At 38.8% G+C, this 27092-nt stretch overlaps 1 protein-coding gene across 8 annotated transcripts in view; it reads right to left on the bottom strand.

Moving 5' to 3' along the window:
• ENOX1 (ecto-NOX disulfide-thiol exchanger 1) overlaps window positions 1-27092 on the bottom strand; it is a 307218-nt gene that overhangs the window by 41559 nt on the left and 238567 nt on the right. For all 8 annotated transcript variants that reach the window (XM_088068185.1, XM_005516390.2, XM_088068196.1 and 5 more), the window contains 3 exons: window positions 24573-24679; window positions 21149-21266; window positions 147-331 (listed from right to left, as the gene is read on the bottom strand). In XM_088068185.1, coding sequence (XP_087924311.1) covers window positions 147-331; window positions 21149-21266; window positions 24573-24679 — 410 coding nt within the window. The remainder of the gene's footprint in view (window positions 1-146; window positions 332-21148; window positions 21267-24572; window positions 24680-27092) is intronic.

The raw sequence follows: 27092 nt of genomic DNA on the forward strand, positions 1-27092 counted from the left end.
ATTCTCCTCCCTTTTCCCCCATCTAAAGTCCCCATGATTTTCTGAAAAGAAATCAGGACCTTAATGTACAGTCTTGAGTACAGTAGAGCTCCATTGGTACCACTTTCCTAAAATAGAAGATCTGTTCTTTTCCTCCTTAGCAATACCTGCTGCATGCCTTGCATTGTCTGCTGCAGGAACTGCAGCTGCTGGTCCTTTGTAAGGCTTTCTTCTGTTCGGAAGAGCTGTCCTTTCTCCTGCTTCAGGAGCTCCACTTCATTCCTATAAGCATCCAGCTGCCATCGAAGACTGTCGTTCTCTTCCTTTAGCGCATATGCTTGGGCGGCTAGAGCTAAAAGAAAATGAAAATGTGAAAAAATCAGTCAAATGGATTGTTTCTTTTCAAATAATATAGAGGACATTGTCTGGAGAGATGACAATACAGCTGGATGCCAGTGAGACATTTCGGAGCTGAGACAAGACCCAGCAGAGATGAAAATGATTAGGTTCTGGCATGGATTGTTGCTGGGAGGTTATTTCCTGGGATGGAAGAAGCCATAAAGTGACCTTGGATAATTCAAATGTTACTTGCAATCTGGCAGCTAAATTTAGGCTCGTATTTTAGGAAGAAACTGGCATGCAATCCAAGGGCAAGGCACTCACCAACTTTACAACCTTTTCCCAGTGATGTTATAGGAATTGATACAGCCATTTAGTATTTATACTTGCACAGTGGCCAGATGTTCCAGTCAGGTCTGTGCTAAGGAATTTTCCCAATGTAAAGTTGCTGGATTTAGTCCCGTGAGAGAGGAAACACGGAAATTTCTCTCCAGCCTTGCTATGAACTACTTCACAGCAACAGTTATGAGGAACCATTTAGACAGAAAAATGATGTAATAGAAAAATTTATATAAAATGCAAATGCTGAAAGGAAGTGTTAGCACTACAAGAACATTACTACATTAAAGGCATTGAAAGACACTTAAGTCATTTCCTTAGGAAGCTCCATTTGGCCCCTTTTCAATTTAGAATGGCATTTTTATTATCATAACTGATAGCAGGTGTTTGTGAAGAAATCGATTAGTATGCAGGGATGGAAATTACATTTGCCAAATGACTTGCACAGTCTGCAATATAAGCTAAAATTTGTGTAGCAAAAGGCAGAAGGCTATAAAGCATATAGTAGGAACATTATTTAAATAAATTATCCAAACATAAATACATATAGGGAAAGGTGGCATTCATTAATTAGGGATGTGGCTATCATCCTATAGAAGAACCCACTCCTGGTAGTATTTATATTTGGCAGGAGCAGCGGTCATTTGGCATAGCAAACTGCTATACCATGCTATTTTCCTTCTTGGAATCTGGTAACACAACAGAGTAGCTGTAATTAAAAAAACAACAATCTACTATAGCCAGTTCTATCAACATTTGGTAACTGAACCACATAACTGATTTGCATTCCTGATTAAATGATTTCAGGCTTGGTATCACAGAATTCTTTTTTGCCCACCGACCACAGAAGTATGGTTTAACTCCAAATTATATGAAATCGCATATTAACTCCATTTAATACTAGGCACCTCTAGACTAGACCTTCTGCAGATAAAGAGTCCCCAGTTCCCCATGATAACATGATTCAGCACATTTGTGAAATTATACCAGTAATTAGGTAGAATGTCACAATATTTTATTAGCAATAAAAATGTTTTATCTTCAGTAGGACAAATCTACCTTCATCTCAGATAATTTTTTACTAATTTTAAAGTAGTACAAATGCATTATTCAAAATAATGTACAGTCAGCTACTATTCAAATACAGACATGGATTGGCTACTGTGCTTAATTTGGGTACTTTACAGAATCTCTCTGCAAGATTTAGCAATAGTTACAGTATTGTTACATCAAATTAAGTTGTTCTGAAAAGCATGTAATCATCCTTCCATGAGAAAATTTACCATCAAGAAATTGCACTGATGAGTCCAATGGGAAAATAAGATGATGAAGTATTTTTTTAGTTTTTATTTTTGTAGGAGTCAACAAGCTACAATAAAATAAAGGATTAAAAAAAAAAAAAAAAGAGGCCAAGCAAACAGAAACATCAGTCCAAAAGAAAATTCAAGTCAAAATTAAATAGTTTGTGTTGGAATGGACCTCTAAAGATGATTTAGTACAGCTTGTGCAATTGTCTCACCACCCTTATCCTAAAATATTTCTTCCTTATGTCCAATCTAAACCTACCCTCTTTCAGTTTATAAACTGTTTCTCCTTGCCTTGTCTTGTCACTACAGCCCCTGGTGAAAAGTCTCTCTGTCATTTGCACTCTCTAATTTCTACCAATTAGACTCTCACAAAATTTTTATGTATCTTTTTTTTTAATTTTTAAATTTTTTTTAATGTAACACTAACTCCTAGCCAGAAGCTGCCTACCCTTCAGCTCCCTGAGAACAAGAATAAAGACCATCGGGATGGACTCAAGTTTCTACAGTGGCTCGGGAGCAGTAGCTCACCTTCTGCTCACCATTTATTCCAGCTCTCAAAAAACTTCCGAGAGCTGCTGCACAAGTGGGGGCGTGAGGCCAGTGTATTTCCCCACTTAAATGTGGGTTCTGACCCAGAGCGAGCTGAGGTTCAGACTGCCTTACCTGGAAAGGCTGCTTGACTGTTTTCTGTGCCTCACTACAGCCTAATTGGAGAACTTCTCCTCCTTTTTGTACTCCTAGGTGAGTTCAGGCTGTTAAGTGGGGTTACAGACAGCAAGGGATGTCTGCTATGGGGTCAGCAAAATAGGAGAAATGAGAAGGGCCACAACATCTCACAAAAGCTAGTAACCTGCATGTGACGAACCTATTAGAGTTCAAAAAATAACTAATCCAAATAGAACAAGTCACAATACATAGGAGCAATGAAGGCAACTGTCCATTTACCCTGTAGGAATGCAATGCAGGTTTTTACTGTTCAAAAACAGAGATGCACCTCTGAATGCTCTTATGTCATTACTTAAAAAAATATATTTAATACATAATATTAAAACCTGCATAACAATAATTACATTGCAGTGCTACCAAGAAGTTCCATCCGAGGCTGGTGCCCTGTTCTTTTCTACACACCAGAAGACAAAAGGCTGTGTCTGGAAGATGTTACAATCTATTTTAAGACAAAATGAAAACATCCAAACTACTTAAAGTGAGAGAATAAGAATACAGGAGAGGTATGTTTCTGATAGGCAGGATTCCCTCAGGTGTACAGTGCCTTATCAACATTATTATACACTTGGGTGATCATCTGAAACACTCATAGAGAGCAAATAACAACAGGGTCCAAGGCAGAAATATGTTCATAAATAAGGAAGATGCAACACATAGAGTAACAGTGTAACAGAGTTTTAAATGGCCACAAGCTTTTAAATTAATTCATTTTAGATAAGAGTCCATAAATGATACAACATTAACTACATGTTATATATTTTGCTATTTAATTTAAAGCTACAAAGAGTTAGTTCCTAACATGTATGGACAGAAAGGTTAACAGAAAATGAGAGTAAAACAAAAGGAAGACATCTGACAGACCTCAGGGTGTCCAGCTCATTCAACATTGGGTAACTCTTTTAAACAACATCAGACACATTCCTTGTGTTGACCTAACATAACTATAATTTTGAGATATTCATGTTTTAGTGTACCAAGATTAAAATAACCCTGAATTCATATCAATGTCTTTTTTGATTCCAAGCAAAATATCTATTCTATATAACCATCCTATAATTTATTTTAAATTATATTTCAATTACAGCAATTATATATAATGATAATGTGATTTATTATATAGGATATAGAGAAAGGCACTTAATTGAATATTAAATTAAAAATAGAGGAGAAATTTTGGGGGAAAGAGAATCAGCATTTTAAAAAGTATCTTTTTTCAAATTTTGCATAAATTTTTGTCAGGAGTTCATTGACAAAGCTGGTAAGCGCAGTTTAAGTTGAAAAAAAAATTGTTCATCTAATCTCAAGCAATTTTACATTTGGTAGTTCAGATACTCATCTTCAAAATCCCTCTCTGAAGCACACTAAAAAACATCTTTGGATAAGAAGACAATGAATGCTGAAAGCATTTACAGAAGAACTATATACAAGGAATCTATATCAAAAGAAAACTGACAACAATCCCAAATAGCTGCCTGTGCCACAAGCAGAAGAAAACATTCCTACCTAAACAAACACAGCTGGAAAACAGCTCAATATTCTCTTTACAGCATTTTCAACTGAGGGATGCAAAATGATACCTGCCAGCCTCAGAGAAGCAGCTGAAGGAAGATTAGACATATACATGTGGGGGAAACCTTTGCACTCATATTTCAAAGACTTCCAAGAGGTTACTGTGATTTCTTTGTGCTAAGGCAGAAGTGCTATATTCAATTTAGCAACAGCCTCAGTGGCAAGATAGACTCCATTAGTGGATCCAAACTAGGTCCAAATCAAAAAGACACCCTATTTAATACAAGAAATGACTGGCTGATTAGAAATCTAAGGACATATTCATTGATGGATGTCTCAGAAGAAACAAGCAATTAACTTTATTTTTCTAGGGCATCTACCTTGGATAGCTAGGAGAGTGTGTTCTTTCTGACCAGCACTGATCTGTACTTTTCACTTTCAGTATTTGCACTGGTACTCAGTGACTGCATTTGACCTAATACATATCAGGGCCCACAGGAGCCAAAGCAGAATAAGTCTTCACAGGTGATATGGGGTAATTGTAGACTTTTATGACCCACATCATGTCATGGTGGCCAGGAAATAAAGCTAACACCCCACATCTCTGAATGCATTTATTTATTGAGGACATTAGCAAGGATTCAAAATTTTCTACCATTTCTACCAGTGCACACCCACACTGTGGATTACTCATTCGATGATGCCCTAATAACATTACAGCTAATGTTAATGACAGTCTGCTAATTTGCATACTGAGGACACACTGGGTTGAAAAGCATAAGCAGTAAGTTATCTTAAGAGCCTGAAAAAATCTGAAAGTAGTATCTGAAAAACAAATGAGAAACACTAAAAACAATAACAGAAAACTTGCCTGCAAATTCAGAGTAAAGGTTTTCCATATGTCCTCCTAGCAGAATTTCTTCTACAGTTTATATTTCCTAGAGATTCTTCTATATTTTACAGAAATTAATCATAAATCTGAAAACTTCTGTGATGTTTGTCCAGACTTTTGGTCTAACCAGCAGAATTTTTCAGGGTTTTTGAACTGTAGCTGATGTATTGATATAGTGAGACAGATGCCTACCCCCAAACCTTCCTGCTGTTTGAGTCCTACTAATGCCATTATCCAGATTTCCTGACTTGAAAATGAGGGTTTAAATGATATAAAGTTCCTTTTGATAACAGCAAAAAGAGAAGAATGAAAACATGTCAAAATAATGGATATTGAGGTAATTTATTTCATCACTCCCATTGCTGAGCATTTCCAATGTCAAAAAAAACCATCTTGCAAGACACAGCTACTTCTTCAAAGAGTTTTCAGCTTGAGGGACTGAACAAATGTGAGCGGAGAAAAATAAGGACACAAAGTTCACAACTATAAATACAAACAATAAAAGTTATCCCTGGCCTCTAGCTAGCCTGCCTGTTTTTCAAATAGGTGAACATGTGAAAATCGTCAAGGAAAAATGTTTCTGGAGGATCTGGAAGGACATGAACTGTGTTTTGATGCTGTAGAAAACAGGGTAAGTTATAGAATAATGGTATTTGTCATTAGGAAGATAGTCTTTGCAGAAGTACAGTTTGGATTGTCTTAGGAGATACAGTGGGTAGCATCCTTGCTCATGGCAGGGACATTGTAACTAGAGGATCATTAAGGTCCTTTCCAGTCTAAACCATTCTGTATTTCTATGATTATAACTATATAGGACCACTGTCCCCTTATTCACTTTTATCCTCTAAGACTGTGCTTAGTGCTCCAGCCCACTGAAAATTTTAATTTTGTGCTAGAGTCTGGGAGTCCCATTACGATCACTCAATGGTAGGGTGTGTGTGTGTGTCAGGCAGCAGCCCCACACTTTGGGATGTGTGAGAAGGTCATGTTTGGAGGAGTTGTGCAAGGTGGTGGGAAGGAAGGCACAGCCCTCATTGCAGATGGCAAGCTGTATGGCCTCTGAGGTGAAGAGAGACACCGAGCAACTGGACAGGTGATAACCAACATCTCCAGCACCAAGTGTCACAGCTGACCCTTCTCAATGTGCTCTCCTAGAAACTTTCTGATAGAGGAAGACTTGGCAAGTACACCTTGATCGCTTTGAGGCATCTTCTTGAGTCCACAATATCAGGATCCCGAGTCATCCAATATCTAAAGCGGTTTATCATCATTTACCAGTGATCCATTGTCTTGAGTTCCCAGAGAACACTTGCTTCTCTTTATGGACACTCACCAAATACCTGATAACTAGCATAGAGCTCAGATGTCAATGACAAGTGCATAAAAATACGTCTGATATTAGCAATTGAAAGCAACCTTCTTCCTATAATGCATTCTTTAACAAATACTTGTCCCATAGTTGCCCTCATTCCTGCAAAAATAAACTATGTCACTTGAGTTTTTTTAAAAAAACACAATTTGCTTACAGCTTGGAAATAGTTAGCTAAGTATCATGAATAAACTCTAGAAACAGAATTTGCATGGTGTAAAAATAAATAATTGGGAGCAATTACAAGCTAACCTAGCTACAAACAGTTTTTTTCTTTCCCCCTTCAGACATAATGCAACCAAACAATGAAGAGATTTCCACATTATTTTCAACTGCTAAGCACGCTTCATTTGAATGTCTTGGTACTTGCAAATTTAAACTCTGAGGGCACTAATTATCCTATATGAGACAGGTTTATTGACATTAATGTTAGTGGGGTTTAGACCCTGCACACTGGGAGGGAGATTTACTCTTTTGCAAAACCTGTTTAATTCAGGTGCAGTTGCTTCAAAGTCCTTTCCTTACCATGCAGCCTATATTCAATGCAGAGAAGCTCTTTATACCGGTTACATTCATGATGATACCAAATGTTCAAACTGAATAATCATGAGAATTATTTTCAGGTTTCCTATTCACACAAAACTTGGTGGTGAACAATTAGTAAATGGAAGGATAGGAAGCAAGGAAGGATAGGAAAGGAAGGAAAAGAGGAAAGGAAAGGTGCGGAAAGGTGCGGAAAGGTGCGGAAAGGTGCGGAAAGGTGCGGAAAGGAAAGGAAAGGAAAGGAAAGGAAAGGAAAGGAAAGGAAAGGAAAGGAAAGGAAAGGAAAGGAAAGGAAAGGAAAGGAAAGGAAAGGAAAGGAAAGGAAAGGAAAGGAAAGGAAAGGAAAGGAAAGGAAAGGAAAGGAAAGGAAAGGAAAGGAAAGGAAAGGAAAGGAAAGGAAAGGAAAGGAAAGGAAAGGAAAGGAAAGGAAAGGAAAGGAAAGGAAAGGAGGAAGTGGCGGAAGGAAGGAAGTGGCGGAAGTGGCGGAAGTGGCGGAAGGAAGTGGCGGAAGGAAGTGGCGGAAGGAAGGAAGGAAGGAAGGAAGGAAGGAAGGAAGGAAGGAAGGAAGGAAGGAAGGAAGGAAGGAAGGAAGGAAGGAAGGAAGGAAGGAAGGAAGGAAGGAAGGAAGTGGCGGAAGGAAGGAAGGAAGGAAGGAAGTGGCGGAAGGAAGTGGCGGAAGGAAGTGGCGGAAGGAAGTGGCGGAAGGAAGGAAGTGGCGGAAGGAAGTGGCGGAAGGAAGTGGCGGAAGGAAGTGGCGGAAGGAAGGAAGTGGCGGAAGGAAGGAAGGAAGTGGCGGAAGGAAGGAAGGAAGGAAGGAAGTGGCGGAAGGAAGGAAGTGGCGGAAGGAAGGAAGTGGCGGAAGGAAGGAAGTGGCGGAAGGAAGTGGCGGAAGGAAGTGGCGGAAGGAAGGAAGTGGCGGAAGGAAGTGGCGGAAGGAAGTGGCGGAAGGAAGTGGCGGAAGGAAGGAAGGAAGGAAGTGGCGGAAGGAAGGAAGGAAGTGGCGGAAGGAAGGAAGGAAGGAAGGAAGGAAGGAAGTGGCGGAAGGAAGGAAGTGGCGGAAGGAAGGAAGGAAGGAAGTGGCGGAAGGAAGGAAGTGGCGGAAGGAAGTGGCGGAAGGAAGTGGCGGAAGGAAGGAAGGAAGTGGCGGAAGGAAGTGGCGGAAGGAAGTGGCGGAAGGAAGGAAGGAAGTGGCGGAAGGAAGGAAGTGGCGGAAGGAAGGAAGGAAGGAAGTGGCGGAAGGAAGGAAGTGGCGGAAGGAAGGAAGGAAGTGGCGGAAGGAAGTGGCGGAAGGAAGTGGCGGAAGGAAGTGGCGGAAGGAAGTGGCGGAAGGAAGTGGCGGAAGGAAGGAAGGAAGGAAGGAAGGAAGGAAGGAAGGAAGGAAGGAAGGAAGGAAGTGGCGGAAGGAAGGAAGGAAGGAAGGAAGGAAGGAAGGAAGGAAGGAAGGAAGGAAGGAAGGAAGGAAGGAAGGAAGGAAGGAAGGAAGGAAGGAAGGAAGGAAGGAAGGAAGGAAGGAAGGAAGGAAGGAAGGAAGGAAGGAAGGAAGGAAGGAAGGAAGGAAGGAAGGAAGGAAGGAAGGAAGGAAAGAGAAGAGATCCATGAAAGGTTGGAACTAGATGATATATAAGGCCCCTTCCAACACTAGCCATGCAATGATTCTATGAGTCTATTAATTGCAATTTTATCCATCCCATTCAGGACAGACCTCTTCACATTTGAGAAATGAAAGTGTTTCTCTTTGAAAACAAACAAAATCTTCTTTTCAAAAAGAAACAAAATTTCTCCCTGCTTAGCAGACATCAGCAACATCACTGCTCTTTCCTAGGTTTATGACACCTGTGGCTCACCAGTAATTTATGAAGGCTTATTGTATAATAAAGCACATCTCTTTGCAAATACCAGAGAAGGTGCAGGGAAAGGGAGGACCTACTACTGCCCAGCTGGGACTAATAAAAAAAAAACGTAGACAAATGCTGGCTCTGCAGGGGACTAAGAATGCCCCAGAGAACAGCTCTGCCAACTCCAGTGGTGTTATGATGAGTCCCATGATATCTAACAATTTATTTAAAGGCCTAGAGAGATCATTAACTGAACAGCTGTGGTTTAAGTTTCTGGAGTAGTGGCTTCCAAACTTTCTAGATTGTGGATCAGTACTGGCTCTTCCATTTTAATCATGCTCTCACAAACTGAGTTTCAATTAAAAACACTAACAAGACCACTTAATCTAGCTGTTCTAGCCCGTCCAAGGAATAAAGATGTAGATTACTTGGTACAGTCTTACAAGTGATCATTGACTCCAGTGGTCATTTGGGATAATTGATTTGGACCTTGTGGCTGCAGAAAACCCACTTGAGCAGTGATCCAAGGATTGCAAAGATGCAAGACTAATTTCCCACTTTAAGCCAATCTTCCTACCCCTCTTTTTGTACCCTTCTCTCTTTTACCTTTGCACTGGTTCTGTTCAGCTCATCTTCAGCTCTAAATGAATGAGTCCATCTATTTGCTCATTTGTAATTCCCACTTGCCTGACATGGTCAGATGTTTCTCTCTTCCCTCACTCATACTTATTTTGCAGTACATTCTCTAGTCCCCTGTTACCCAGATCTGTCCCAGGTAAATTGCAGAATTAAGCATTTTGGACTTTTCCTACAAAGATGTCACATCATATTACTGAAACGAATATTTGGAATTTGGAAGAGACCACGTTCTTACAATAATATCAAAGCCTGACACATTTTAAGTTTATTTTACTTGACAGCAGCTCTTTGGAGAACAGGAACCTTACACAGCTTCTAAATGATATTTTGACAGTTGCTAGTTAATCTGGCCCATTGAGACCACTTTCTGCAGGTCACCTCTTTAAAGCAAAAGGCCCTTTCTTCCTCTACTTTTTGGGTTGCATTTCTCCTACCACCAGCCATCATATGCACTGACACCAGCTGGCTTGGCATATGTATAAGAGGAGACAGGAAAGATAAGATGTGGCTCTGCACAGACATCTCTGATGGTGGACTTGAGTTGAGTTGGTTAGGAAGAAAGCCATCATAGTAATATAACTTTGATCAAAAATAGTAGCAGTTCTCAGGTATTTTCAAAATTCTCAAAAAGCCACTTGACTTCTTATTAGTGTATTTGGTTTCTGATGAGGTGAATTTTTTTAAACTTTGTGTTTACCAGTAACTGCTACCTCAGTTAAATATGATCAATAAAATAATAAAACTCTTTTAGAGGTTCTACTTTTTTTCCTAAATGAGAAGAAGGACTGTCACAAGAGTTTTACAGATACTGTTCTTTAAAGATGCTAGCAAAGAAGTGGCTTTTTCCTCTAATCAACATTTTTAAAATAACTGTATTCATGTAATACTAAAAATGAGCAGAGGAGATTCTAGTCTTGAGGGTGAAGGAATGAAGAAAATAAGAAAAGCGCTGGTGACTGGGGAAATACCCCATGGTACTGATGACTGACTCCCACACCAGCAATGAAAAACACTGCTTGTTCTACTGGTGCTTCGCAGCTGAGGGCATAGACATTTGAACTCTGCATAGCAGAAGAGATGCTGATGAATGCTGAATGTTTCATGTATGTTACATAACCTGATATATATTGCACAAAGGTATTGTATGAGTGCATGCACATGTGATGCATAAATCACTTCAGGTATTCAAGGATTATTGTACACAGGTAAACCTCCATGTAGGTGGGTCACTGATGGTTACTTCTTAGGAGTTGAAGTCCCTCTTATATTTTTATTCAGACTTAATCAGCACTGGCATTTACAGACACATGGCTGGTGGCATTTGAACTAGGAACTGCATTCAGGCTCAGCACCACTGCGAGAACTTGAAAAAAATAATCTGTAGGATTTATGAAGAAAATGCCATTGCTACTTTGAAACAAACTTGACAGTGTGCATGTGAATCCCTCAATTTGTCACATTCATTAAGGAAGAAAGAGCTGATCTGAGTGGTTTGAATGACTGTGGTGATTCGGTCTGATTTATAATAGACAAATTTTGTTCACAAATGTAAAATGCTTTCTATAAATGTGAGGATAAACCACTTCTGAAAAAAATTCTATTGCACCTTGAATTGCAGGAGGGCATTTATCCAGCTATCTCTCTGACCTTGTAGTGGATTAGAGGGCTGAGTTAATTTTTCTTTTAAAATCATGCATAATACTGAAATACTTGCTCAGTTACTTTTGCCTTAGATAAAAATGGATTTTAAATGAGAATACTTTTTACCCCTTTATGCCTTAGAAGGCATAAGCAAATGATGACATGAAGCTTGTAATTTTTGACCCTCACATTCAGGGACAATTTCTTGAGCAATTTATCCCTTATGTGAATGGAAGGGTGTTTAGAAGAGCTGTATCTGAAAGCCCAAACCTCCTTTCCTCCCCTCCTTCTGCTTCCAGAATATTCAGTATATGCAAATAGAGGCCTCTGTGCTTTTCCACAATTTAACATGTTTAGCAGGTATTTTCTCAGCTTCTGAAAATGAAACGTATTGCAAACTTGCAGATAACTGTGTTCTATGGGGCTTAGTTAGGTACTTTCAGGACTTTCAGAAACAGAAATTTTATTGAAATTTGCAGTGTGTAGCTTTGAAGAGGTAAGTGTGAAATAGTCCTTGTAACAGATTTTGTGAGTAAGCCACAACTTAGGACATTTTATTTGTGGGTGTTGAGCAGAACGTGAGTGCATACAGTCCAACCAGCAGGGAGCAGCTTGTAGGATCAAGGTTTTACAGCACAGACATCTCAAAATCTTTCAACAAAACATTATGAGACAGATGACTATCTCAGAACAACATAGAGAGTTATTGCTTTTTATCATGTTCTTCCTTGACTGTTAAAAATGCTCACTAGTCTCCAGATAAATTGAAGAAGGGGGATAGTCTGTATCTGACACATGACAAAGAAGCAATGAACAAAGTGGTGTTAGGAACTAGCAACCACCCAAGTACCTCCAGAGAGGGACCTGGTTGACACGTGAGGTGGGCACTTGGCTGTTGTAGAAGCAGCCCAGCAATCACTGGATCCAAGTGCTGTAAATGCTTGCATAGTTCTTGCACCTGATAAAACTTGCAATGCATCAAATATTTGGAGGGCTGTATAAAGAAAAAAAAAGGTTGCAAAATATTTTGCCCACTGAAAGGCAGACAAACAATAAAAAAACTCAGTAAAAAATCCTAATTTAAAAAGAAAACAAAACCAAAAACCACCACCAACAAAACAAAACACCTTTCTGTATGCTGGTGTTCAAGGAGTCACCTGCTGGAACTACCAGAGAACTGGAATAAAACGGGGCAGTATCTAACTCTTCAGTCTGTCATTTCACATCCTAGAGGACAGTTCTTTGTCTTCTCTCTGCCATGAATCTAAATCCAAATAAGACTAAAAGAAGATCACTCACCTCCAAGCAGCTTTGAATCCACTTGGCTTTCAAATTTATGAATCAAATCCCACAATATACTCGTCATGAAAATGCTATACTATGGATATTTGTCATTAGTAAGAAGCTTATTTTCTTGAGATGGCCTTTATCCAAAATAAGAGCAGGACGTCATGAAACTCCTCTGAATCTGAGATTCATTCACCAAAGTAAACTAGCAGTATTTTGGGGATTTCTGTAGCCCCACAGCTTCAAGCAGGAACTCTTCTAGGTTTGTTTTTATCTCCTGGCACAAAACCACACCACAGACTGCCAGTCGGCTGGAGAAGATTCATGCTTTGAGAAGGAAGCTTTTAATGCTTTGGAAACTTCAGCTACCCTTGCATGTCTCATGACACAAGAACGCTCCCCAAACCTGCAATTATGAGCTTAGAAGTTTGTACTGACATCAGAAAGACTCTGCTTTTCATTATCTCCTCTGACATGTTAGCAATGACTGATGATTCTTGGAAATAGTGGCAGGTAAGAAGGCATCTAAATCTCCACCTCAAGCAAATCTGCAACTTTCTCTAATATGCCAGGGTGAGAAGGGCTTCTAAAAACAGGGCAATAAGGGCAGCATGATTAAGAAAATGTAACCCCTAGATCTCAGTTTAAACAGTAATAGAAAAGATCTTTCATTGGAGGTCAGAAATAACATTTAGGCTGAAGCCACTCTTGAAGGAATCTGTTCTTTGTACTCTGTTCAGAATCAACCACCTTCACTGTTAAAAACAGGGCTCATTCTATTGAAGGCTAAATATGAAAGAAAATGTACAGAAGTTTTATATTGGAGAGGGCACTGTAAGGAAGGTCACTTTACAGAAAGCATGAAATGTAATTTGGAGAAGAATGCTAATACAAGCTATATCAGATTGTGAGGAAGCTGAAAACAGCATATGTTCTAATATTGTCTTTTATTGATTTTGCTGCCAACATCCCACTTCAACAATGTTATAGCCACACTTCAGGACTCTTAATGGAGGGGGATGGAAAAAATCAATATACAGAGCTTGCTTCTGCTCCCATTCAATTCAATGTGAGTTTCATTATTAAGTGCAATGAGCAGAGGACAGAGTTCAGACTGTTTCATCACTTTGTGTTTGTTTATTCTTTCCCTTTTTATTTAACCTCCTAAGGGGCAACGTATATTTTTATCCTATGTTTTAGAAAAGTCCCATTTAAACAGGGCAATCCCCTATCAAACTGTAAGTTTACATGTTGGAAATGATGCCCTGTTTTATGAAACCTAATGAAAAATTATAGCCCGTATCCTGAATTGGGAAAGTAATAATAAAAGATATAGGATTTGAAATAAATTCTAATAACAAAATATTTTTTTTTCTTAAAAATATTTTCATTCCAATATGAAGAAAATAAAAGCAGTTTAGTTTTCACTGACTTGTAAAATATTACTTTCAATGTACATTGTTTTCTCAATTACAAATAGAAAGGATGCACCTGAGCTTCTTTTCGCTATTATTTTAATGCTATTTACACAAAATGAAATATGCTAAAATTATCTCCAAGAATTATAACCATCATCTTCATTCCAACAACATGCTGTTAATTTTGTTCTAGCATGAATGCAAAACATATTTTAACGTGCTGTCAAAAGGAGACACTAAGAATGTCAATAAAATAACACTAAAATAAATGTAAATTTAGACTGCTGTCACAAGTGGCTGCTTGGTTTTGTGAAGATGTTAGGTTGCTATAGCGTTTTCCATAGCAACTTTGCATCTTATTACATAAATAATCCCTCAGTGTCCTTAAAGCTTACTAAAAACAGGATTAAATCTATTCTCATATGTAATGATCCTGCATAAAATCTTATCAGTATAAAATACCCAGAAAACCTGATAAATTGTAATCTAGATAATAGTACTTCTGGCAGTGAAAAAGCATCAAAACACAACAGACTTGTTTCATAGTAAACAGGACATTGTCCTACACCCCATATTGGGCAAATGCCTTTGAAGTGCCTGTTTCCTCCAAAATTTGGGAGTTAGATTAACCCCTTCACTGCTGCATTCACAGGACCAGCAGAGACCTCCATCCCACAGCCTATGTGTTGTACATGACCTAGAGGAATTGGCCCAGTACCTGGAACAGGACAAGGCTGCCTTTATTCCCCAGGGAACTACATTCAGCCCCAATTCACCAAGACCTTTCTGCTAAATTCACCTGCACAAGAAGCATTATTAGAGGCAAATGGACTTAAGACCAGGGGTGTAAAATTAGGCCCTTGCCTATATGTGTCCTGAACACCAGCCTATTTCTGTAAAAGCTGTGGGAAAAATGGAATGCATTTTATGGCACGCAATTGGAGCCTGCCTGATGATAACAGCTCTGAACTGGCATGCTGTGAAAGACACTAGAGCAGACTTTTCCCAGCACAGAGGAAGTAATCATCTTGTGCTGCTTTCTAGTGATCACCCCTGATGGTTCCAGGGAGCAAAGCTGATTGTCTGCTGTGCTCAGAGCATTTCGATTCGAAGGGAAGTTACTCTGCTCAGAGAGCTCAAAAGGGTTGTTCAGCTGTCTTCTCTGGCCAGAGAGGGGACTGTGTCACTACAGTGACAATTCAGAGCCTCACATTTTAAATACATTCTTTTCTTTGAGAATACTTCTAAAACCAGGTTGGTGGTGTCTGTTGACAGGGCTCACTTGTTTATCACTGCAGGGCTGCTTATGATACCAGCCACTTATGGCTTTGAAATGGTACCGCTTTATTTAAGGAATAAAAAGCAATGCTTGCCCATTAATTTCTGAAGTAAATACATTTTGTTATTTTTCATTATGTTTATCAATAAGTGTTTAAAAGGACAATTATGGGTTCATTAAATCCCAATAAAATCTGATGTCAAAAAGCTATGGGACAGAGAGTAATGACAGAAAAATAAATCAGACTTTTGTTTGAAACAAAATCTCCCATAAAACCAAAAGGTTAGTCTTACAAGAAAGGAAGGGAGAATTATCTGATCTCTGAGATCAGGAGGAAAAAGGAGAAGATCTGACATGAGATTTGCTGTGACACTTGTTCAGTTGGAAACAAAGGAAAACCAAAGCTCAGCCCCATGCAGCTGGGACATGGTGATTTCTATTCATTTTTAACAAGCAATATAAAGCTTTCCTACCAGTTTAATCCACCTATAAACCACAGTTTCCGTTCCATGTGTGTATCACACAAAAGCCTTAGAGAAAGTAAAAAGAGGATTCAATTGCAGAGAAAAGATGAATAAGCATGATGCAGATCACTTTGGTGTTATTTCAGGCTTTCCTTGAAGACTTGCCAGGCTTGCAACTTTCAAGACAGATTTGTAAACAATATCCCAAAGCCTGTTTTATGCTGTGTGGACCAGGGTGGGATTTTCAAATACTGAGTTTCACAAGGACTTATACTCTTCTGTGAGATGGACTGTCCACATTCAGGCTATCTCTTACAGCAAGTGACATAGCTGATGCTGCAAAGGATGTGCAAAGAGGACAGATCAATTCAGGAAAGCATTAAAGATCCAACTTCAGTGTTTAAGTTTGGCACCTACTTTAGATATGTTTGAAAATACTGCTGTGGAGGATGACCTAACTTGCAAAGCAGCACCAAACTTACATGTTCAAACTGGGCTTGCATTATGCAACTTCCAAAATATTATTTGCACACAGCTTCTGGGATGTTATGAAGCTACCTCATCAGAGGTAGTACAGTGGTGGTGAAATGCTCCAGGGGTCCAATGTGTAGCCTATTGCAAGTTTGTTGAGCTGGAGGGAGGCCTATACCAAGAAACCTACTGTCCATGTGGACAAAACAGATAGTGGCTGAATGAAAGAAAGAACCATTGTCTCCATTTGATACTAGAAAACTGAGATAACACAAATTCATTGATTAGTCCTGGCAGGGGACATGTAGCAGAGCTGGGATTTAGCCTAAAGCTCTGGGATCCCAGTCAAACACCTTAATCACACAACAATCTTTCCTGCACCCCTCTCCAAGTGCAGTACATTTCATTATTTTCCACAGCACCAGCTCCAGTCTCTCACTGAAGTTGGAGTTGCTAGAATTAATGGTATGTAGCTGTGCACTGCAAAAGCAAAAGATTAACCCACTTCCCCTTAAAATAACAGGTGCTTTGTAGGCATAAACCAAACTTCAGCTCCTCTTTACAAAACACATCTTTACTGATTCTTAAAATCACTTTTGAGGCTTTTACATGTGGTTCCTTACTCTCCGTGCTAGCAGGTGGGAAAGGAAGCATCCATAAATCCTGATCATTCTGAAGATTTTTGTATATCCTCTAAACTCCAGCACTGAATCTCTTTTTTCTCCATTGAGCTAATGCTCCAGTAGCTGTGTCTGGACTTTCAAATATATTAACTGAGTTGCCAATCATAATTTTTATTTTTTTTCTTAGCAATCTTCCATCTTTACTTCAGCAGCCCTCTTGTCTCTTTCAAACTCCTAAATCCACATTGCAGAAAAGGCATTGTTTAAAGGCTGAATTTTGGGGGCAGGGTTGGGGGGAAGTAATAGCTGGTCCCATGAGTCAGATTCACCCAGTCCCAGGTCACCCTCCTTCCAGCTTTCCCTGGAATGCAAATGACTTTTAGTCTGTGAATCTGGGAGGATTTCCTATAAACCAGGCACATGTGACAGTTGAACCAACTTATTCGCTACCCTAGGGGATTCTTCAGGCTATCCTTGTGGCACTTTGAGATGATCTCCAACATAACAAACAGGTAGTTTCCTTGAAGATTCAGCTTGCAGAATAGAGTAGGGTACTGACTAAGCCTGGGGAGAATGACCTGTAAAACACCTAGATTAGCAGGTCTATGTGCAGGAAGCAGTGGCCCAGGCCTGCAATGCCAACTAGGGGTTGGAAGACAAGTTTAGGAGATTTTAGATGCCAGTTCTCATTCCAGCTCTGCCACTGAATCACTGATATCAATAAGTCAAGTTCATGAATAGCTAGCAGGAGCAAAATTTGCAGATGAAAGAAGAGGATTTAAGTCTAGAATGGAGGGACACACTTTGCAACAAGTCCCTGTAGACCTCTTCTGATTGTCGTGAGACTAAATTTTCCCAAAGGTCAGTTTCTAACATGCACCATGATTTGATCTCCTGCATGACTTGATATGTAGCATGACTTGAAGAAAAATGCAAACTAATCTTAGTAACAGCTTCTTCACGCCCAGATGTTATTGTGTGCTAGGGTGTCAGCTACTTGTAACATTCCTCTGTGTCCTGCCTGCAGCTGGGATAGAGTTAATTTTCTTCGTAGAAGCTGTGTTTTGGATTTAGTATGAGAAGATTGTTGGTAATATACTGATATTTTAGTTGCTGCTAAATAGTGCTTTCTCTAAACCAAGGACTTGTCAGTTCCCCATGCTCCACTAGTGAGGAGGTGCACAAGAAGCCTGGAGGGAGCATGGCTGTGACAGATGACCCAGAGTAGCCAGTGGTGTTCTACACCACAGAGCTCCAAGTATGCTCAGTATGTAAACTGGGGGAGTTGGCCAGGAGGGGTAAATTAATGCTGGGGACAAGGTGGGCATCGGTCAGAGGGTGGTGGGCAGTTGTGCATCACTTCTTTCTCTTGGATTTTATTTCCATCTCTCTCTGCTTTTCATCATCATCATTACTACTATGATTACTACTACTATTATTATTACCTATGATGATCATCATCATTATATTTTGTTCAATTATGAAGCCCACAACTTGTTACTTTTTTTTTCTGATTCTGCTCCCCACTGCACTGGACTGGGGGAGTGAGCAGGCAGCTGAGTCATACTTAGTTGACAGCTAGGTCAAACCACAACACTCTGAAACCCTAAGTCCAGCAAATCTGGACAAGTATTCAAGCACTGAAGTTACTTCTTCTCAGGGCTTAGATGTGTTGCAGTATGTTTTCAAATGCTGAGGCTGGAATCCATCCTCTTTTTCTCAGGGTGTTTAATGGGTTTATCTTCAGATATCCTAGAGGAAAGTTTTCATTCTAACTGTCTAGCTGTGAGAAGATCTGATGTGCTCAGTGTGTTTTCTTCCAGGAAAGAAGAAATTATGCTGGGAGACTCCTGAAACTATGCTTACCAAGACAGAATGAGGTCTTAGAACCCATTCTAAATTGTTGAATTAATTAAGCCTTCTTGAACTAGCAGTGACTTAACCAGGCGAACCATTGAAAAAAAGACCTGACGCAGGTGTTGAAGCCTGAGGGAACCTCTGTCACTTATTATAGCTTTAGGGTCATAACGTCCCAGCAGTCTTGCTCAAAAAGTCAAAAAGGGCAGGCTGAAAAATAATGTCCTCAAGAAAATTGTTGGAATGGCAGGACACACAGTCCAGAGCTCTGGAACTCTCCAAATCAATTCATCATGTCTCATTGCTTCAGCTGCTTTTAGATTTAGACTTTTAAAACTTTATGTGTGCATGCTGGCCTTAAATTGAAGAGGCACAATATCCTCATGTTATTCAAGTCTTGCTCTTCCCAAGGTTAAGTACTTAGACAAAATTTTTAAGAAAAGGGTTTAAAAATAATGAAAGTGACAATGTTTTCTTACTGTGCAAGATGGTTTCCTGGTGACAAAAGACTCTTTAAAAGACATGCTTCATACAACACAGGTTACTGTGAATAGAGATAGCCACTCCAGAGAGACCAAGTGGTGGTTCTGGAATGACGTACTTAGAAAGAGAGAGAAAAAAAACAAAAAGTGAAGGCAGCTAACATAAATTGTAATTTAAAAAAATGGCAGAAGAAGGAAAGAAGAATCAAATTTCTGTACCTAAGAGTAATAATCAAAAAAAGTCCTTTTTCAGTTTATTTTAGTTTACCAATGTTTCATACCCAATAGCTCTTTTGGTTTAATTCCAGGTTCCTTCTATTGTCATTGACAGGCAAACCAAATGCACTTGCTTTAGTTGAGAGTGTGGTGTTGAAAGAAAAAAGCCATAACATTAATTTGAGAACTGGATGACTATGTATGCAGCAGGATGGATCAACTTCACTAAGTTTAAGAGGATGATGAATGGTACAACAAACAATGATGGACACGTACTCAAGTGGATTCATATTGTTAAATTTTGATTTAGAATGCAACACAGTACTGGGTTTGCTCAAGTGCCTACATTGTAACAACACAAATAACCTGAAATTGTTTGGGATAGAATGCTGTAGAAATCTCAGACATCAAAACTTTTGACAGTAATGTCTTTTTTCATGCATGAAAACCAAACATGCTTTCCTATCTGTGGTGCTACAAAATGAATGACCTTCGCAGCTCTGCCCTAAGCATGCATATGTTAAACCTGACTGAATTGGTAAGTACTACAGTTCAAAACATTCCTTCTCCTCTTCTGGCATGCAGACTGTATTTCTCTCTCTACCTTCCTGTTGTTAGTTCTAATGACTTTTCTGCATGAGACTGGACACAGTCAATGTAAAATGGTTAGATAGTCATAAAAACTGCTGATTTCTAGCAGTTCCGAGTCTGCAACATCCCACTGTTTCAGCTTCAAACACTCTGCTAATGGCATCTAGAAAATACAAATCCATAAAATTAACCCAGCAAAATTTAAGGCTGCCCTTAAGGGGTTTTATTGTTGTATTTTTCTTCCAGGAAAAATATCAAATCTCCCCTCAAGAGAGAGGTCACAGTAAAAATTTCTTTGCTAGAATGACTCCTTCCTTTGGTCTGTACTTCTGGGGACCTTCAACCTCACACAGTATCTTGTCACAGAAGGAGCCAAAGAGTTCTTCTGTCTGTAAATTTGAATTCATACCTTTTGACTGGCATACCAAGACTTGAAATCATTGAATGGATGAAATTCTTTCCTTTCTTACTATGATGCCTGTATGAAAAGGACTAGATCAGGTTTACCCTAATGAAGAATCACAGTTTATTTCCATATTATTCCTTCCTTTTTCATTTTTCTGAAAGTTCACTGCTGCCTGGAAGTTTCTAGTCATGCTTTGGCTTCAGCTCCTGAAAATTTCATTCTTTATATGAGTGTCTAAACAAGCAAACCCTTGTTAGCAACTCACAAATGATTAGCCAATGCCAAGAAATAGACCAAAGCATACATCCAGATCATGTTACCAGTTAGTAACTGGCAGCTTCTGAGCCACCTCTTGATGTCTGTCCTGGATAGCAGAGTATTTGCAGAAGGCTGAAAAAGCTGCTTTTCTTATTCACATTGCATCCACCCTTGTTCTTGGACTCATGATAGCCATCTAATGAGTGTCTAATTCATGCAGAGTGCAGTATCATACTGTGAAATAGCTACCCTTAGAAAGGCAGTATGCAACCATAAAAGCCCCACAGTTAAAATGTTATTTCTTATCGAGATTAGAGATTTTTATGTGCTTGTTGCAAAGAAAGGTACATCTCAGAGAATACTGACCAAAGCATAAATTGAACTGGTCTCACAATAAAATATTGTTTCTACCACGTAATGAAATGCTGCCATGCAAAGCTGTGGAGAATGCAGTTAGGAAACATAATGCTTCCAGCAAAGGGCAGAACTGGAGAATTTTCATCATTATAGAACGCAGCAGGTGACAGACATCTCCTAGAGACAGCTTGCATCATTCAAATAACTAATTTATGAGGGTTTAAAATAAGATACTGTGTTATATAATCAGGTATTAACATGTCACTTCTCATATGTAAGTTTTTGTTTGCTTTTAATAAAACAACACTTGCACATATTTACCTGAATCATCTACTCTCAGCTTTTTACTGGGATTGTCACCACTGTCATCATCGGACATTTCCATCTCCTCTTCCCGGCGGATTCCCATGAGCTGTTCACTGTGAGCATTTCGGAGCTCCTAAAATCCAAAATTACCTTTTGTCAGCATTAACTTCCATAAAGTCATTATGCATTATTTAGTATCTGTTTTTAATACTGATCTGATTTTAATTATACATCATTTATCATTGTAATCATATATATTTGTGTATGAATATTTACAAAAACAGTAGCACAGGGAATTCTTCCTGTGAAAGAACTGAGTTTATCAATGGTAACACTCAGGGAAAACAAGAGAAAAAGTGACTTTCCCCACTGAGTGATCTTTAGGTCTGCTAAAAATAGGAGAATATTTTAACATCAGGGATAATAATTAAAACTGCTGTATAAAGCAGACTGATAAAAAGATTGTCAGCCTGCTTAAGGGATAGCTAATTCTTGCTTGTCTCTACCACCTGGGGGTATGATTCATTTGGCCAAATGTAGGTGTCTCCAACAAACAAAGTTGTATTGTACATTGTATATTGTATTGTATATTGTATATCAACACCCTAAAAATGCCTCGTTCTGTCTTCTGACTGCAAAGGGAGCTGAGAGGAGACAATGCAGATGAAGAGCTGTGTATTTGTAAGTGCCTCATGCTGGTCAAAGGAATCTCACCCTCTGTCCCTATGCACAGACTGCCTTGGATTTAAAAGACCCAGTCCCACAACACTGGCCTGAAAATCTTTGCATCTTGATCCAAAATGAGCAGCAGCAGGGACAGCTCGGTCTCCGGGTGACCGCTGCAAGGGCAGGCAGGCAGCCCCTGCACATGTCACCAGGAAAAGGATCAGCAGGCACGCGGGCTTTGTGGGAGTCTAGACAGTCTTTGTTCTGGGTAGAAAGGCTGGCGAGGGTGTAGCGGCTGCCTTTTTAATGGCAGCACTGAGAAGATTGAGAGGACTCTATTTTGTCCTAATAATCCTGTCAGGTGTAACATGGGGATGCTGCACTGTGATTAGTGTAGGCTTTGTCCACCCGCAGACAGCTAATTTTTCTGCCAACAAAGAGCTTAATTCCCAAAGAGGTGGTTTGAAGTCTTTGAAACAAGGGAGAGTCGTGTGGAAGGAGGAGACAGCATTGAGGAGTCCGACAAGAGCTCTGTGCAATTAACAATAATCTGTCAGAGATGGGCTGCGTGAAAAAAAGGGAAGGCGTTTCTCTTGAGCTGCAACCTTGGTTCATCGGCAGATCTCAAATATTCTGAAAAATGTACCTGTACTCATTAATCCCAGCAAAGGCAAGGAATCTAATTAGTGGGTGTTTTACAGAGGAATGATTTCAAATTAAAAAAAAAAAAATGTTTTTAAAAGGCTAAATTGTAAACCAGTGTCTAATGAAATCAGAAGTGACTCTGGAAGACACTGGCAAGACATTTCTGAATGCTCGATTGGAAAAGGCCACCTGCACATTTTCCTGGAGAAGAACACTGCATACATGAGTAGACATCAGCTTACATTTACTCCCTCATTAGTGGACAAATGTCCTTGATGCATCAGTGTCTACATTATCAGCAAAGTCAATAATTTTCTATGCAGAATGTTTATGTGTACAAGTCTTTTCTTTGCCTTGGGTTTCTAGCAAAGCTCTTCTAAATTCAGGAAAAAAACTGGAAGGTGATCAAGTAATTAAACAAATCAGCAGATAATACCATGGTTAGAAGATACAATTGAAATCAAATATACTATTTGGTTTATTTCCATCACATTTTAGATCTGAAAAACAGGCATTTCCAAAATAGATTGGTTTAACTAGATGCTTTACATAATTTTGAATTGTTTTAGTTGTCCTCTTAGAAAAACAAAAGGCAGTAATTTTTGAAAAAAATTAGTAGAGAATTAACATTTTTGGAAAGTCCAACTCTTATACATTTCAGTTTATTAAATACTTAGAAACCAGCAAATGAATGACACACCACATCCCCTTACAGAATGTTAGTTTAAGAAGGGATGATCTTATTAAAATTAAAATAATCTACTAGCAAATGATATTTTCATATTTCTCTAAAAGATAAGACAAACATCAATTCCCAACTTCCCAACTTTCAATTGAACAAAGGCACTATCCACTATGTATATGAAATATTTGTGAACAAAATGCAAAATACAGTTTGTACCAATAAATTATGCTAACATTTTATTTTAAGTGTCCCATTATTGAAGTAATTTTGTATTCACCATAATAGCACTGATAATAAAGTATTCATTTGGTATTCATATGGATGTTACATTTAGTGCCATTGGTATTCAACTGTAATTTAGCATTAGTTAATGGACACTTAAAATGTTATCCAAATGATTTATATCACAGCACTTCAGTGTTTCTCAAACTAAGTGTACAACACTTATTTTACAAGTGTACTACAAAATAATTAAATAAGTGCACCTTACCTTCTAAAGTTTTTATTCTGACACAGAGAAAAATCATTTAGAGGACTGTGATAGTAACAATCAACACACTGTACCACATGACAGTAAACCAAGTTTATGTAAATTGCTCATATTAAAATTTAGAAAAAAAAAAAGGAAGAAGAAAGAAAACAAAGACAGCGGTACTTACTTTTTAAAATACAGGCTCATAGCGTATATACTGAATTAAAATCGAAAGCTGGATGACCAAAACACAGGATGAGGTCTAGCACTTCCTTTGCTGCTACACACAGCAAGGGGAGTTAGAATCCCATTTCCTCTGCTCATGCTTATGACAGTCACACATGCATGGTCCCACATTGCTAACTCTGTGTGGTTGTATGATTACATTTATACTGGTTTCTTTGCAAGCATAATACTTAGAATCAACACAAGCGATGTATCTACTTTTTTAAAGATAAACATAGAACAAATGGGAAGGAATAGGTCACAGTTATGGACTTAATATTCTTAAGTCATTATTTAGGAAAGAAATTTTTTTATTTTATTTTCACTCAATGTCATCTTACAATGACCATAAGATGGAAGGAAAAAAATCTTTGCCACAGAATTCTTCTTTTAAAAACAGATCACGATGACTCCTAAATTCCTTATTTGAAAATATTGTTCTGAATTTCACTACTTCAGTTCATTATTTTAGATAGTAAACATAATCTTCTAATGATTTCCCAAATTTTGCGTAAAAAATAAAAACACATTGCTCCCTGTCTTCATGCTATTTAATGACTATTACCATAATGAGAGCAATGGGAGCAATTCATACTGTAGACGAGACTGTAAATGGCCAATTGATTAACAGCTGAAATGGTAGCTGTAAATATTGCCAAATACACTATGTCCAGCTACAATCACACTCGTTCTGTGTCAATCCAGCTGTGAGATGATGGATAGAAAGTAAAAATAAAATCACCAACCTCAGAATGCTTTCGCCAAATGTCTATGTTCTTTCGCTGGGCCTTCGAGAAATGGTCCCAAGCTTTTTGTCTGGTAGAAGCGTTGAAAACGGCGACAATCTGCTCAACTTTGGTGAACAAGGAAGTCAAACAAGACAAGCAATTTATGTTGTGATCACTATAGAGAAGCAAAGCAAAGACACTAGGAGTCTATGGATGATGTCATTACTGAAACAACATCATCAATATCCATCCAATGACGTGTCTTTTGTACTTACATTGCATCAATGTTGGAGATGTCTCCCTTCAAGTCTGTCTCCATAACTTTAGTATACACAACTCTTAACTATGCACCAAGAGCCAGGCATGCAGCTGCTTCCCTGTGATGTCTGCTACCACTCCCTGTGCTGGCACACGCCTTTGCGTGTGTGCAATAGGTGTGTGACCACAGAAATAACCTCGGGACATCCACCTGACACGCGTTCCCCTGCGGCAGCAGCGTGCAGACGAGCAGGTTGCACGAACAGAAGAGTGGAGGGCTGGCAGGCTCTGCTTTGAAGGGTGACTACCTGATAATGGGAGCTTGTCAGCAGGTGGGAAGGGCTAAACCGTACATCAATCCTGCACTCTGTGGCCACAGCTGCTGCTTCTCCTCTATTCAATGTCAAATGGCTCACCTGTGGTGGATCAGTGCTGTCTCCACGGCCTATGTATGGTTACTTACACGGACACTTTTTTCTTCCATATAAGAAGAAGAACAGATGTGAAATAGGCTTTCCTCATTCAACTCTAATGAATTTTTTCTGAAGCCAAACATCAATATTTAGATCAGTTATTTAGGATCATTAAGATCCTCAAGTTTTTTAGCCATTTTTTCATCTCAGTTGAGGAAGCTTTCCTTTCAACACTCTTTTCTTTCTCTTCAGTTACTAGCAAAATTATCATTCCACAACAGTGACCTGCCTAAAAATGATTTGGCCAAGATGTAAGCCAACTTGATCCCAGAACAATTAACTGAAGAAAACACCAATAAACCCAGATTTTCTACAAACAACCTCAGCTGTGCTACTGAATAAGCAGCTGTGCCAGCCTATGAAGTCAAACTGAAAAATGTTTCAACTCTTTGACAAGGTTCTTTCCTATCTTTCTATTTAGATTCCTGTGAAAACAATGTCTTTTCTTTATCAAGTTGCAGCTTGCATCACTTCTTGCTCCTCTCACTGAAAAGTGGTGGTGGGAGTGCTGTAACACCCTCTGCCCTGGTCTGTTATCTTGCTGATCTAGAGCTTCTCTCATTCTTTCCTAAAGTCGGAGATGTAGAGGATCTTATTATACATAGTAACCTATCCTTCCTAAAACAGTGAGCTCACCTACTAAAGTGGAATCTTTCACCTCTAGAATGGGAAGTTAATCTCTCATTTGAGCATATTTCTTCTCTTCTATGCTTTTAGATTCCAGAAGATTACAACATTTTCAATGGAAGTTTTTCTTTCAAGAATGATTAATTACCTTCTAAAGTCACAGAAAATAACTGTAGTTCAGTTTCTTTTAAAATGAATCCATGTAGGTAGTTTACAATAAAGGAAGTGCCTCAGACCTATTGTGATCTTATTCATTTGCAAGGCATTCAACTTTTAAAGGTAGATGTGATAATTTCAGCCCATTAGAACTTGCTTAGACTGAAGAGTGGATGTATCAAGGAAATAATGCTTCATATATTTTTTCAATTAATTTGAAAAGAATGAAAATGGTAAAGCACTCTATTATTATGTGTATAGAAATTGAGGCTAGAATTTAATTACTGTCGTTCTGTTGATGACCAGGTGCTCAGAAAATTCTGCTTAATTAACAATCTGTTTTCAGTTTGCAAGTGGAAATTCAAGTAGAAAAGATTCACAAAGATACGAGGAAGAGCTGGTTTGCCATTTTCCACTAATAAGTATTAATAAGATCATCTGAATTTTGAAAAACATTTGAACTTTAAAGTGTTTAATTTCCATTATGTGAACAGGTGCTAAGATTTATCAAAAGTCATTATCTGATCATTTCAGAAACTTTTCTCAATGGAAACACAAGCTAGGAAGATGCCACAGCTTCTTCTTGTATAACTGCAGTAGACAAAGTGAATATTAAGAGGACCTTCTTCACTTACCTAACTTGTTGGAATCAAAAAGTAAGAAGAGGTAGGATAGTATGAGTATGACATGCTAAAAATCAAGGCATTTAAAGAAACTTTATGAAACAGGCATCAAGGGATAATAAAAGGGAAAATGCAGAGGAGAATACTAAATTAGTATGTATCAAGGACCAACATGCCAGTGCTCTATTCAAAGAAAGTGTCAATGTATGTATAGCAATTTCAATATTCACAGCAATCTAGGCTACGAAGCTCTGCAAATTCCAACATAAAAGGTCTCCAAGACATTAGAGCTAAACAGCAGCCAAGGCCTTGGTTTGACAGTACAGGGAAGTACTGCATCAAAATCCTGCATTCATGTGCTATGAGATGGCAATTTAGTGTAAACCTGCTCTGCCACATTT

The sequence above is a fragment of the Pseudopodoces humilis genome, chromosome 2 (genome assembly GCF_049639895.1).
Source record: "Pseudopodoces humilis isolate 2021_Gansu_Grassland_sample_001 chromosome 2, ASM4963989v1, whole genome shotgun sequence".
Taxonomy (NCBI): Eukaryota; Metazoa; Chordata; class Aves; order Passeriformes; family Paridae; genus Pseudopodoces; species Pseudopodoces humilis.